This window comes from Eucyclogobius newberryi, unplaced genomic scaffold, assembly GCF_026437365.1.
Source record: "Eucyclogobius newberryi isolate DKJ021-1_F unplaced genomic scaffold, fEucNew1.0.hap1 SCAF_192, whole genome shotgun sequence".
Classification (NCBI taxonomy): Eukaryota; Metazoa; Chordata; class Actinopteri; order Gobiiformes; family Gobiidae; genus Eucyclogobius; species Eucyclogobius newberryi.
The window spans coordinates 48,084-60,190 of NW_027315826.1; the positions used below are offsets into that span (position 1 = coordinate 48,084).

The 12,107-nt window shown below is 57.4% G+C and overlaps 1 protein-coding gene across 1 annotated transcript in view; it reads left to right on the forward strand.

The window, feature by feature from the left end:
• The window catches only part of apbb3 (amyloid beta (A4) precursor protein-binding, family B, member 3), a 39,335-nt gene that overhangs the window by 7,158 nt on the left and 20,070 nt on the right, over nt 1-12,107 (forward strand). Inside the window, exons 2-4 of the mRNA XM_072453036.1 lie at nt 3,961-4,127; nt 4,441-4,466; nt 9,487-9,550. Of these exons, the coding sequence (XP_072309137.1) occupies nt 3,961-4,127; nt 4,441-4,466; nt 9,487-9,550 (257 nt within the window). The remainder of the gene's footprint in view (nt 1-3,960; nt 4,128-4,440; nt 4,467-9,486; nt 9,551-12,107) is intronic.

Sequence of the window (12,107 nt, forward strand, 5' to 3'; positions counted from 1 at the left end):
TGAGCTCTGCCCTCTGGGGCCCCCACGAGGCTCTGTCCTCTGGGGCCCCCGTGAGCTCTGCCCTCTGGGGCCCCCGTGAGCTCTGCCCTCTGGGGCCCCCGTGAGCTCTGCCCTCTGGGGCCCCCGCGAGGCTCCTCCTCCTGGTTCAGTTGTGTTTGTTTTGTACATTTTCTTTCTAAAACGTGACTAGATTTACTTACGTTGCAATGTCCCCATGTGAGACAGTGTCCCCATGTGAGACAGTGTCCCCATGTGAGACAATGTCCCCATGTGAGACAATGTCCCCATGTGAGACAGTGTCCCCATGTGAGACAATGTCCCCATGTGAGACAATGTCCCCATGTGAGACAGTGTCCCCATGTGAGACAATGTCCCCATGTGAGACAGTGTCCCCATGTGAGTCAGAAGAGGTCAGAGGTCAGTGAAGGTCAGAGGAGGTCAGAGGAGGTCAGAGGAGGTCAATGGAGGTCACAGGTCAGAGGATGTCAGAGGTCAGAGGAGGTCAGAGGTCAGTGGAGGTCCGAGGAGGTCAGAGGAGGTCAGAGGAGGTCAGAGGAGGTCAGAGGAGGTCAATGGAGGTCAGAGGAGGTCAGAGGTCAGAGGAGGTCCGAGGAGGTCAGAGGAGGTCAGAGGAGGTCAATGGAGGTCAGAGGAGGTCAGAGGTCAGAGGAGGTCAGAGGAGGTCAGAGGAGGTCAGTGGAGGTCAGAGGATGTCAGACGATGTCAGAGGAGGTCAGAGGATGTCAGAGGAGGTCAATGGAGGTCAGAGGAGGTCAGAGGTCAGAGGAGGTCAGAGGAGGTCAGAGGAGGTCAGTGGAGGTCAGAGGAGGTCAGAGGTCAGAGGAGGTCAGAGGAGGTCAGAGGAGGTCAGTGGAGGTCAGAGGATGTCAGAGGATGTCAGAGGATGTCAGAGGATGTCAGAGGAGGTCAGAAGAGGTCAGTGGAACAGATCCAAAATGAGCAACACAAAGCTAGCGTAGCACGTTAGCAACAGCTGTTTCCTGTTTAAGATAAGATATTCCTTTATTGTCCCACATGGGGAAATTTCATTGGTGCAACGCAGGTAGATACAGAGGTAGATACACTCGCTTTGTCAAGAGCCACAATCTGATGTCTCCAGGTCATAAAGCGTCTGACATTAGCATTAGCATTAGCATTAGCATGACATAAAGAGAGGTTCAAACGCCACGCCCCTCGCACACACTAGCTTTAACCACGCCCCTCACACACACTAGCTTTAGCCACGCCCCTCGCACACACTAGCTTTAGCCACGCCCCTCGCATACACTAGCTTTAGCCACGCCCCTCACACACACTAGCTTTAGCCACGCCCCTCACACACACTAGCTTTGGCCACGCCCCTCACACACACTAGCTTTGGCCACGCCCCTCACACACACTAGCTTTAGCCACGCCCCTCAAACACACTAGCTTTGGCCACGCCCCTCACACACACTAGCTTTGGCCACGCCCCTCACACACACTAGCTTTAGCCACGCCACTCGCACACACTAGCTTTAGCCACGCCCCTCACACACACTAGCTTTAGCCACGCTCCTCGCACACACTAGCTTTAGCCACGCCCCTCACACACACTAGCTTTAGCCACGCCCCTCACACACACTAGCTTTAGCCACGCCCCTCACACACACTAGCTTTGGCCACGCCCCTCACACACACTAGCTTTGGCCACGCCCCTCACACACACTAGCTTTAGCCACGCCCCTCGCACACACTAGCTTTAGCCACGCCCCTCAAACACACTAGCTTTAGCCACGCCCCTCACACACACTAGCTTTGGCCACGCCCCTCACACACACTAGCTTTAGCCACGCCCCTCGCACACACTAGCTTTAGCCACGCCCCTCAAACACACTAGCTTTAGCCACGCCCCTCACACACACTAGCTTTAGCCACGCCCCTCACACACACTAGCTTTAGCCACGCCCCTCAAACACACTAGCTTTGGCCACGCCCCTCACACACACACTAGCTTTAGCCACGCCCCTCACACACACTAGCTTTAGCCACGCCCCTCAAACACACTAGCTTTGGCCACACCCCTCAAACACACTAGCTTTGGCCACGCCCCTCACACACACTAGCTTTAGCCACGCCCCTCAAACACACTAGCTTTGGCCACGCCCCTCACACACACTAGCTTTGGCCACGCCCCTCACACACACTAGCTTTAGCCACGCCACTCGCACACACTAGCTTTAGCCACGCCCCTCACACACACTAGCTTTAGCCACGCTCCTCGCACACACTAGCTCTAGCCACGCCCCTCACACACACTAGCTTTAGCCACACCCCTCGCACACACTAGCTTTAGCAACGCCCCTCACACACACTAGCTTTAGCCACGCCCCTCACACACACTAGCTTTAGCCACGCCCCTCACACACACTAGCTTTGGCCACGCCCCTCACACACACTAGCTTTGGCCACGCCCCTCACACACACTAGCTTTAGCCACGCCCCTCGCACACACTAGCTTTAGCCACGCCCCTCAAACACACTAGCTTTAGCCACGCCCCTCACACACACTAGCTTTGGCCACGCCCCTCACACACACTAGCTTTAGCCACGCCCCTCGCACACACTAGCTTTAGCCACGCCCCTCAAACACACTAGCTTTAGCCACGCCCCTCACACACACTAGCTTTAGCCACGCCCCTCACACACACTAGCTTTAGCCACGCCCCTCAAACACACTAGCTTTGGCCACGCCCCTCACACACACTAGCTTTAGCCACGCCCCTCACACACACTAGCTTTAGCCACGCCCCTCAAACACACTAGCTTTGGCCACACCCCTCACACACACTAGCTTTAGCCACGCTCCTCGCACACACTAGCTTTAGCCACACCCCTCGCACACACTAGCTTTGGCCACGCCCCTCACACACACTAGCTTTAGCCACACCCCTCACACACACTAGCTTTGGCCACGCCCCTCACACACACTAGCTTTGGCCACGCCCCTCACACACACTAGCTTTAGCCACGCCCCTCGCACACACTAGCTTTAGCCACGCCCCTCACACACACTAGCTTTGGCCACGCCCCTCACACACACTAGCTTTGGCCACGCCCCTCACACACACTAGCTTTAGCCACGCCCCTCACACACACTAGCTTTAGCCACGCCCCTCAAACACACTAGCTTTGGCCACGCCCCTCACACACACTAGCTTTGGCCACGCCCCTCACACACACTAGCTTTAGCCACGCCCCTCGCACACACTAGCTTTAGCCACGCCCCTCGCACACACTAGCTCTAGCCACGCCCCTCACACACACTAGCTTTAGCCACGCCCCTCGCACACACTAGCTTTAGCCACGCCCCTCGCACACACTAGCTCTAGCCACGCCCCTCACACACACTAGCTTTAGCCACGCCCCTCGCACACACTAGCTTTAGCCACGCCCCTCGCACACACTAGCTTTAGCCACGCCCCTCACACACACTAGCTTTAGCCACGCCCCTCGCACACACTAGCTTTAGCCACGCCCCTCACACACACTAGCTTTAGCCACGCCCCTCACACACACTAGCTTTAGCCACGCCCCTCACACACACTAGCTTTAGCCACGCCCCTCGCACACACTAGCTTTAGCCACGCCCCTCACACACACTAGCTTTAGCCACGCCCCTCACACACACTAGCTTTAGCCACGCCCCTCACACACACTAGCTTTGGCCACGCCCCTCACACACACTAGCTTTAGCCACGCCCCTCACACACACTAGCTTTAGCCACGCCCCTCACACACACTAGCTTTAGCCACGCCCCTCACACACACTAGCTTTGGCCACGCCCCTCACACACACTAGCTTTAGCCACGCCCCTCACACACACTAGCTTTGGCCACGCCCCTCACACACACTAGCTTTAGCCAGACCAAAGCAGGAGCGCAGACACATTGTGTCCTCACAGTGTTGTGTGTGTTTAGATAACGTGTGGATGGACCAGAACCTCCAGTTGGACCCGGAGCTCCCGTCGGGCTGGAGAACCATCACTGACTCGACAGGGACTTACTACTGGCACCTGCCGACAGGAGCCACACAGTGGGAGCACCCGAGGGAGAGTGCCACCCGCAGTACAGGACAGGTACTGCAGGTGAGACGCCACAGCTCTGCCAGTCTGCCCCGGGGCAAACACGGCTGCAAGAGAAGCAGCTGCAATTGAACCTTATTTGAGTTATTATTATTTATATTGAATATTGAAACGTTGTAATTGTAACGTTTCACAGACGTTTTGACTTAAGGATTTGATGAAAAAACCCATTTTCACATAAATAAATAAATAAATAAATAAATAAATAAATAAATAAATAAATAAATAAATAAATAAATACCATTGCAGATGAATCACGACAGTAATTGCCCATGGTTAGTCTGACATAAAGTCTGACAGCAGCAGAAGGACAGAGTGTGAAACGTCTCCTTCACACAGAGGGTGGATCAGTCACTGAAGCGTCTCTCCAGAGCGGACAGAGTGTCCTGCAGGGGACAGAGTGTCCTGCAGGGGGTGAGACTCATGGTCCAGCATAGATGTGAGTTTAGCCAGGACCCTTCTGTCCCCCACCTCCTGCACCGAGTCCAGAGGACAGCCCAGGACGGAGCTTTGTCCAGCTTCTTTCTCTCTGTGATGACCACACCTACAGGAGCTGATGCACCACAGAGGAGGAGAAGGTCTTCAGGAGTGGCCCTGTCAGGAGCGACCCTGTCAGGAGCGACCCTGTCAGGAGCGGCCCTGTCAGGAGTGGCCTTGTCAGGAGTGGTCCTGTCAGGAGCGACCCTGTCACTCTGGCTCTTCCTGTTCAGTCTGTGTTATGAGTCCAGTTTGTGGTTCAGATGAAACACCAGGTCCTTGTATGAGTCACTCTCTCAATGTCCCGTCCCTGGATGTCACTGGTGAGGGGGGCGTGGCCTGTCCCGTCCCTGGATGTTCACTGGTGAGGGGGGCGTGGCCTGTCCCGTCCCTGGATGTTCACTGGTGAGGGGGGAGTGGCCTGTCCCGTCCCTGGATGTTCACTGGTGAGGGGGGCGTGGCCTGTCCCGTCCCTGGATGTTCACTGGTGAGGGGGGCGTGGCCTGTCCCGTCCCTGGATGTCACTGGTGAGGGGGGCGTGGCCTGTCCCGTCCCTGGATGTCACTGGTGAGGGGGGCGTGGCCTGTCCCGTCCCTGGATGTTCACTGGTGAGGGGGGCGTGGCCTGTCCCGTCCCTGGATGTTCACTGGTGAGGGGGGCGTGGCCTGTCCCGTCCCTGGATGTCACTGGTGAGGGGGGCGTGGCCTGTCCCGTCCCTGGATGTTCACTGGTGAGGGGGGCGTGGCCTGTCCCGTCCCTGGATGTTCACTGGTGAGGGGGGCGTGGCCTGTCCCGTCCCTGGATGTTCACTGGTGAGGGGGGCGTGGCCTGTCCCGTCCCTGGATGTTCACTGGTGAGGGGGGCGTGGCCTGTCCCGTCCCTGGATGTTCACTGGTGAGGGGGGCGTGGCCTGTCCTTGGTCTTCTGCGTTGATGAGGAGGAGGTTCCACAAAGTCCTGCTCCAGTCCTCTGTCCTCTGTCCTCTGTCCTCCGTCCTCTGTCCTCCACATCATCGTCTGTGATGAGTCCCATGATGGCAGAGTGGTCAGAGAACTTTTGCAGGACACAGCTGTCCATGTCTGAGGTCTGCAGTGTAGAGGGTGAAGAGAAAGGACGGTGCCCTGGGGCCCCCACACTGCAGGTCCCTCACACTGCAGGTCCCCCACACTGCAGGTCCCCCACACTGCAGGTCCCTCACACTGCAGGTCCCCCACACTGCAGGTCCCCCACACTGCAGGTCCCCCACACTGCAGGTCCCCCACACTGCAGGTCCCTCACACTGCAGGTCCCCCACACTGCAGGTCCCTCACACTGCAGGTCCCCCACACTGCAGGTCCCTCACACTGCAGGTCCCTCACACTGCAGGTCCGAGTGTCAGACACACAGTCCCGGGCTCTCACAAACTGGGGTCGGTCTGTGAGGTGGTCCAGGATCCACTCTGCAGGTCATACTCCACACCAGCCGTCTCCAGCTTGTCCCTCAGGAGCCGTCTCCAGCTTGTCCCTCAGGAGCCGTCTCCAGCTTGTCCCTCAGGAGCTGATGGTGTTGAAGGCGCTGGAAAGATCGAAGAACAGGATCCTCACAGAGCTGCCAGGCTTCTCCAGGTGAGAGAGAGAGCGGTGCAGCAGGAGATGACGGCGTCCTCCACTCCGATGTCAGGACGGTATGCAAACTGCAGCGGGTCCATGGCTGAGCTCACGGTGGAGCGGAGGTGGTCCAGGACCAGCTCCAGTGTCTTCATCAGGACGTGAGAGACACTGGCCTGAAGCTGTTGAGGTCTTTGGGGCGCGGTGTCTTAGGCACAGGTACCAGACAGGAGGTCTTCAGACCTGTGGTACCACCCTCAGCTTCAGGCTCATGTTGAAGACATGCTCCACAACTCCACACAGTTCATCTGCAGGACTTAAGGAGCCTGGGGCTGATGCCGTCAGGTCCTGCTGCCTTCCTCACTTTAATCCTCTTCAGCTCTCTCCTCACCTGTGCTGCTGTGACAGTCAGTGGTTGGCAGGGGGACCGTGTGCTGGGGGGACGGGTGAGTCCAGGGGGACTGTGTGCTGGGGGGACGGGTGAGTCCAGGGGGACTGTGTGCTGGGGGGACGGGTGAGTCCAGGGGGACTGTGTGCTGGGGGGACGGGTGGGTCCAGGGGGACTATGTGCTGGGGGGACGGGTGAGTCCAGGGGGACTGTGTGCTGGGGGGACAGGTGAGTCCAGGGGGACTGTGTGCTGGGGGGACGGGTGGGTCCAGGGGGACTATGTGCTGGGGGGACGGGTGGGTCCAGGGGGACTGTGTGCTGGGGGGACGGGTGAGTCCAGGGGGACTGTGTGCTGGGGGGACGGGTGAGTCCAGGGGGACTGTGTGCTGGGGGGACGGGTGAGTCCAGGGGGACTGTGTGCTGGGGGGACGGGTGGGTCCAGGGGGACTATGTGCTGGGGGGACGGGTGAGTCCAGGGGGACTGTGTGCTGGGGGGACAGGTGAGTCCAGGGGGACTGTGTGCTGGGGGGACGGGTGGGTCCAGGGGGACTATGTGCTGGGGGGACGGGTGGGTCCAGGGGGACTGTGTGCTGGGGGGACGGGTGGGTCCAGGGGGACTATGTGCTGGGGGGACGGGTGGGTCCAGGGGGACTGTGTGCTGGGGGGACAGGTGGGTCCAGGGGGACCGTGTGCTGGGGGGACGGGTGAGTCCAGGGGGACTGTGTGCTGGGGGGACGGGTGAGTCCAGGGGGACTGTGTGCTGGGGGGACGGGTGAGTCCAGCGGGACTGTGTGCTGGGGGGACGGGTGGGTCCAGGGGGACTATGTGCTGGGGGGACGGGTGAGTCCAGGGGGACTGTGTGCTGGGGGGACAGGTGAGTCCAGGGGGACTGTGTGCTGGGGGGACGGGTGGGTCCATGGGGACTATGTGCTGGGGGGACGGGTGGGTCCAGGGGGACTGTGTGCTGGGGGGACGGGTGAGTCCAGGGGGACTGTGTGCTGGGGGGACGGGTGAGTCCAGGGGGACTGTGTGCTGGGGGGACGGGTGGGTCCAGGGGGACTATGTGCTGGGGGGACGGGTGAGTCCAGGGGGACTGTGTGCTGGGGGGACAGGTGAGTCCAGGGGGACTGTGTGCTGGGGGGACGGGTGGGTCCAGGGGGACTATGTGCTGGGGGGACGGGTGGGTCCAGGGGGACTGTGTGCTGGGGGGACGGGTGAGTCCAGGGGGACTGTGTGCTGGGGGGACGGGTGAGTCCAGGGGGACTGTGTGCTGGGGGGACGGGTGAGTCCAGGGGGACTGTGTGCTGGGGGGACGGGTGGGTCCAGGGGGACTATGTGCTGGGGGGACGGGTGAGTCCAGGGGGACTGTGTGCTGGGGGGACAGGTGAGTCCAGGGGGACTGTGTGCTGGGGGGACGGGTGGGTCCAGGGGGACTATGTGCTGGGGGGACGGGTGGGTCCAGGGGGACTGTGTGCTGGGGGGACGGGTGGGTCCAGGGGGACTATGTGCTGGGGGGACGGGTGGGTCCAGGGGGACTGTGTGCTGGGGGGACAGGTGGGTCCAGGGGGACCGTGTGCTGGGGGGACGGGTGAGTCCAGGGGGACTGTGTGCTGGGGGGACGGGTGAGTCCAGGGGGACTGTGTGCTGGGGGGACGGGTGAGTCCAGCGGGACTGTGTGCTGGGGGGACGGGTGAGTCCAGGGGGACTGTGTGCTGGGGGGACGGGTGAGTCCAGGGGGACTGTGTGCTGGGGGGACGGGTGAGTCCAGGGGGACTGTGTGCTGGGGGGACGGGTGAGTCCAGGGGGACTGTGTGCTGGGGGGACGGGTGGGTCCAGGGGGACTATGTGCTGGGGGGACGGGTGAGTCCAGGGGGACTGTGTGCTGGGGGGACAGGTGAGTCCAGGGGGACTGTGTGCTGGGGGGACGGGTGGGTCCAGGGGGACTATGTGCTGGGGGGACGGGTGGGTCCAGGGGGACTGTGTGCTGGGGGGACGGGTGAGTCCAGGGGGACTGTGTGCTGGGGGGACGGGTGAGTCCAGGGGGACTGTGTGCTGGGGGGACGGGTGAGTCCAGGGGGACTGTGTGCTGGGGGGACGGGTGGGTCCAGGGGGACTATGTGCTGGGGGGACAGGTGAGTCCAGGGGGACTGTGTGCTGGGGGGACGGGTGGGTCCAGGGGGACTATGTGCTGGGGGGACGGGTGGGTCCAGGGGGACTGTGTGCTGGGGGGACGGGTGGGTCCAGGGGGACTATGTGCTGGGGGGACGGGTGGGTCCAGGGGGACTATGTGCTGGGGGGACGGGTGGGTCCAGGGGGACCGTGTTCTGGGGGGACGGGTGAGTCCAGGGGGACCGTGTGCTGGGGGGACGGGTGAGTCCAGGGGGACTGTGTGCTGGGGGGACGGGTGGGTCCAGGGGGACTGTGTGCTGGGGGGACGGGTGAGTCCAGGGGGACCGTGTGCTGGGGGGACGGGTGAGTCCAGGGGGACTGTGTGCTGGGGGGACGGGTGAGTCCAGGGGGACTGTGTGCTGGGGGGACAGGTGAGTCCAGGGGGACTGTGTGCTGGGGGGACGGGTGGGTCCAGGGGGACTATGTGCTGGGGACGGGTGGGTCCAGGTGAAGTGGGGAGCTGATGGTCCGGGGCAGAGAAGCGAAGAGGAACAGATGCAGGGCATTGTCCAAACATGTGACTAAAGTAAAGACTGACGTGAGCTGTGGTTCCAGGAGGAGCTACAGACAGAGGCGGAGCTACAGACAGAGGCGGAGCTACAGACAGAGGCGGAGCTGAAAACAGAGGCGGAGCTGAAAACAGAGGCGGAGCTGCAGAGGTGAATGAAATATGAAATCAACAATAAAAATAACTCCCTCAGAGGAAGTCACATTTTCCCTGATCGTTTCTGTATCGATCCAGCAACATTATTTATTCTAGATCCTCATGGAACAAAGATCAACCTCAACACGACTCTGACTCCAAGGTGAGACTTCTTTTATTTACTCCTGTTTTAGTCCTGCTTTAGTCCTGGTTTAGTCCTGCTTTAGTCCTGCTTTAGACCTGCTTTAGACCTGCTTTGGTCCTGCTTTAGTCCTGCTTTAGTCCTGCTTTAGTCCTGGTTTAGTCCTGCTTTAGTCCTGGTTTAGTCCTGCTTTAGTCCTGCTTTAGTCCTGCTTTAGACCTGCTTTAGTCCTGGTTTAGTCCTGCTTTAGACCTGCTTTAATCCTGCTTTAGTCCTGCTTTAGTCCTGCTTTAGTCCTGCTTTAGTCCTGCTTTAGTCCTGGTTTAGTCCTGCTTTAGACCTGCTTTAGTCCTGCTTTAGTCCTGCTTTAGTCCTGCTTTAGACCTGCTTTAGTCCTGCTTTAGTCCTGCTTTAGTCCTGCTTTAGTCCTGCTTTAGTCCTGCTTTAGACCTGCTTTAGTCCTGCTTTAGTCCTGGTTTAGTCCTGGTTTAGTCCTGCTTTAGTCCTGCTTTAGACCTGCTTTAGTCCTGCTTTAGTCCTGCTTTAGTCCTGCTTTGGTCCTGCTTTAGTCCTGCTTTAGACCTGCTTTAGTCCTGCTTTAGTCCTGCTTTAGACCTGCTTTAGTCCTGCTTTAGTCCTGCTTTAGACCTGCTTTAGTCCTGCTTTAGTTCTGCTTTAGTCCTGCTTTAGTCCTGCTTTAGTCCTGGTTTAGTCCTGCTTTAGTCCTGCTTTAGTCCTGCTTTAGTCCTGCTTTAGACCTGCTTTAGTCCTGCTTTAGTCCTGCTTTAGACCTGCTTTAGTCCTGCTTTAGTCCTGCTTTAGACCTGCTTTAGTCCTGGTTTAGTCCTGCTTTAGTCCTGCTTTAGTCCTGCTTTAGTCCTTGTTTAGTCCTGCTTTAGTCCTGCTTTGGTCCTGCTTTAGTCCTGCTTTAGACCTGCTTTAGTCCTGCTTTAGACCTGCTTTAGACCTGCTTTAGTCCTGCTTTAGTCCTGCTTTAGACCTGCTTTGGTCCTGCTTTAGTCCTGCTTTAGACCTGCTTTAGTCCTGCTTTAGTCCTGCTTTAGACCTGCTTTAGTCCTGCTTTAGTCCTGCTTTAGTCCTGCTTTAGTCCTGCTTTAGACCTGCTTTAGTCCTGCTTTAGTTCTGGTTTAGTCCTGGTTTAGTCCTGCTTTAGTCCTGCTTTAGTCCTGCTTTAGACCTGCTTTAGTCCTGCTTTAGTTCTGGTTTAGACCTGCTTTAGTCCTGCTTTAGTCCTGCTTTAGTCCTGCTTTAGTCCTGCTTTAGACCTGCTTTAGTCCTGCTTTAGTTCTGGTTTAGTCCTGGTTTAGTCCTGCTTTAGTCCTGCTTTAGTCCTGCTTTAGTCCTGCTTTAGACCTGCTTTAGTCCTGCTTTAGTCCTGCTTTAGTCCTGGTTTAGTCCTGGTTTGGTCCTGCTTTAGTCCTGGTTTAGTCCTGGTTTAGTCCTGGTTTAGTCCTGCTTTAGTCCTGCTTTAGTCCTGCTTTGGTCCTACTTTAGTCCTGCTTTAGACCTGCTTTAGTCCTGCTTTAGACCTGTTTTAGTCCTGCTTTAGTCCTGCTTTAGACCTGCTTTAGTCCTGCCTTAGTTCTGGTTTAGTCCTGCTTTAGTCCTGCTTTAGTCCTGCTTTAGTCCTGCTTTAGTCCTGCTTTAGTCCTGCTTTGGTCCTGCTTTAGTCCTGCTTTAGACCTGCTTTAGTCCTGCTTTAGTCCTGCTTTAGACCTGCTTTAGTCCTGCTTTAGTCCTGCTTTAGTCCTGCTTTAGACCTGCTTTAGTCCTGCTTTAGTTCTGGTTTAGTCCTGGTTTAGTCCTGCTTTAGTCCTGCTTTAGTCCTGCTTTAGTCCTGCTTTAGTCCTGCTTTAGTTCTGGTTTAGACCTGCTTTAGTCCTGCTTTAGTCCTGCTTTAGTCCTGCTTTAGTCCTGCTTTAGACCTGCTTTAGTCCTGCTTTAGTTCTGGTTTAGTCCTGCTTTAGTCCTGCTTTAGACCTGCTTTAGTCCTGCTTTAGTCCTGCTTTAGTCCTGCTTTAGTCCTGCTTTAGTTCTGGTTTAGACCTGCTTTAGTCCTGCTTTAGTCCTGCTTTAGTCCTGCTTTAGTCCTGCTTTAGACCTGCTTTAGTCCTGCTTTAGTTCTGGTTTAGTCCTGGTTTAGTCCTGCTTTAGTCCTGCTTTAGTCCTGCTTTAGACCTGCTTTAGTCCTGCTTTAGTCCTGCTTTAGTCCTGCTTTAGTTCTGGTTTAGTCCTGGTTTAGTCCTGCTTTAGTCCTGCTTTAGTCCTGCTTTAGTCCTGCTTTAGACCTGCTTTAGTCCTGCTTTAGTCCTGCTTTAGTCCTGGTTTAGTCCTGGTTTGGTCCTGCTTTAGTCCTGGTTTAGTCCTGGTTTAGTCCTGGTTTAGTCCTGCTTTAGTCCTGCTTTAGTCCTGCTTTGGTCCTACTTTAGTCCTGCTTTAGACCTGCTTTAGTCCTGCTTTAGTCCTGCTTTAGTCCTGCTTTAGACCTGCTTTAGTCCTGCTTTAGTCCTGCTTTAGTCCTGGTTTAGTCCTGGTTTGGTCCTGCTTTAGTCCTGGT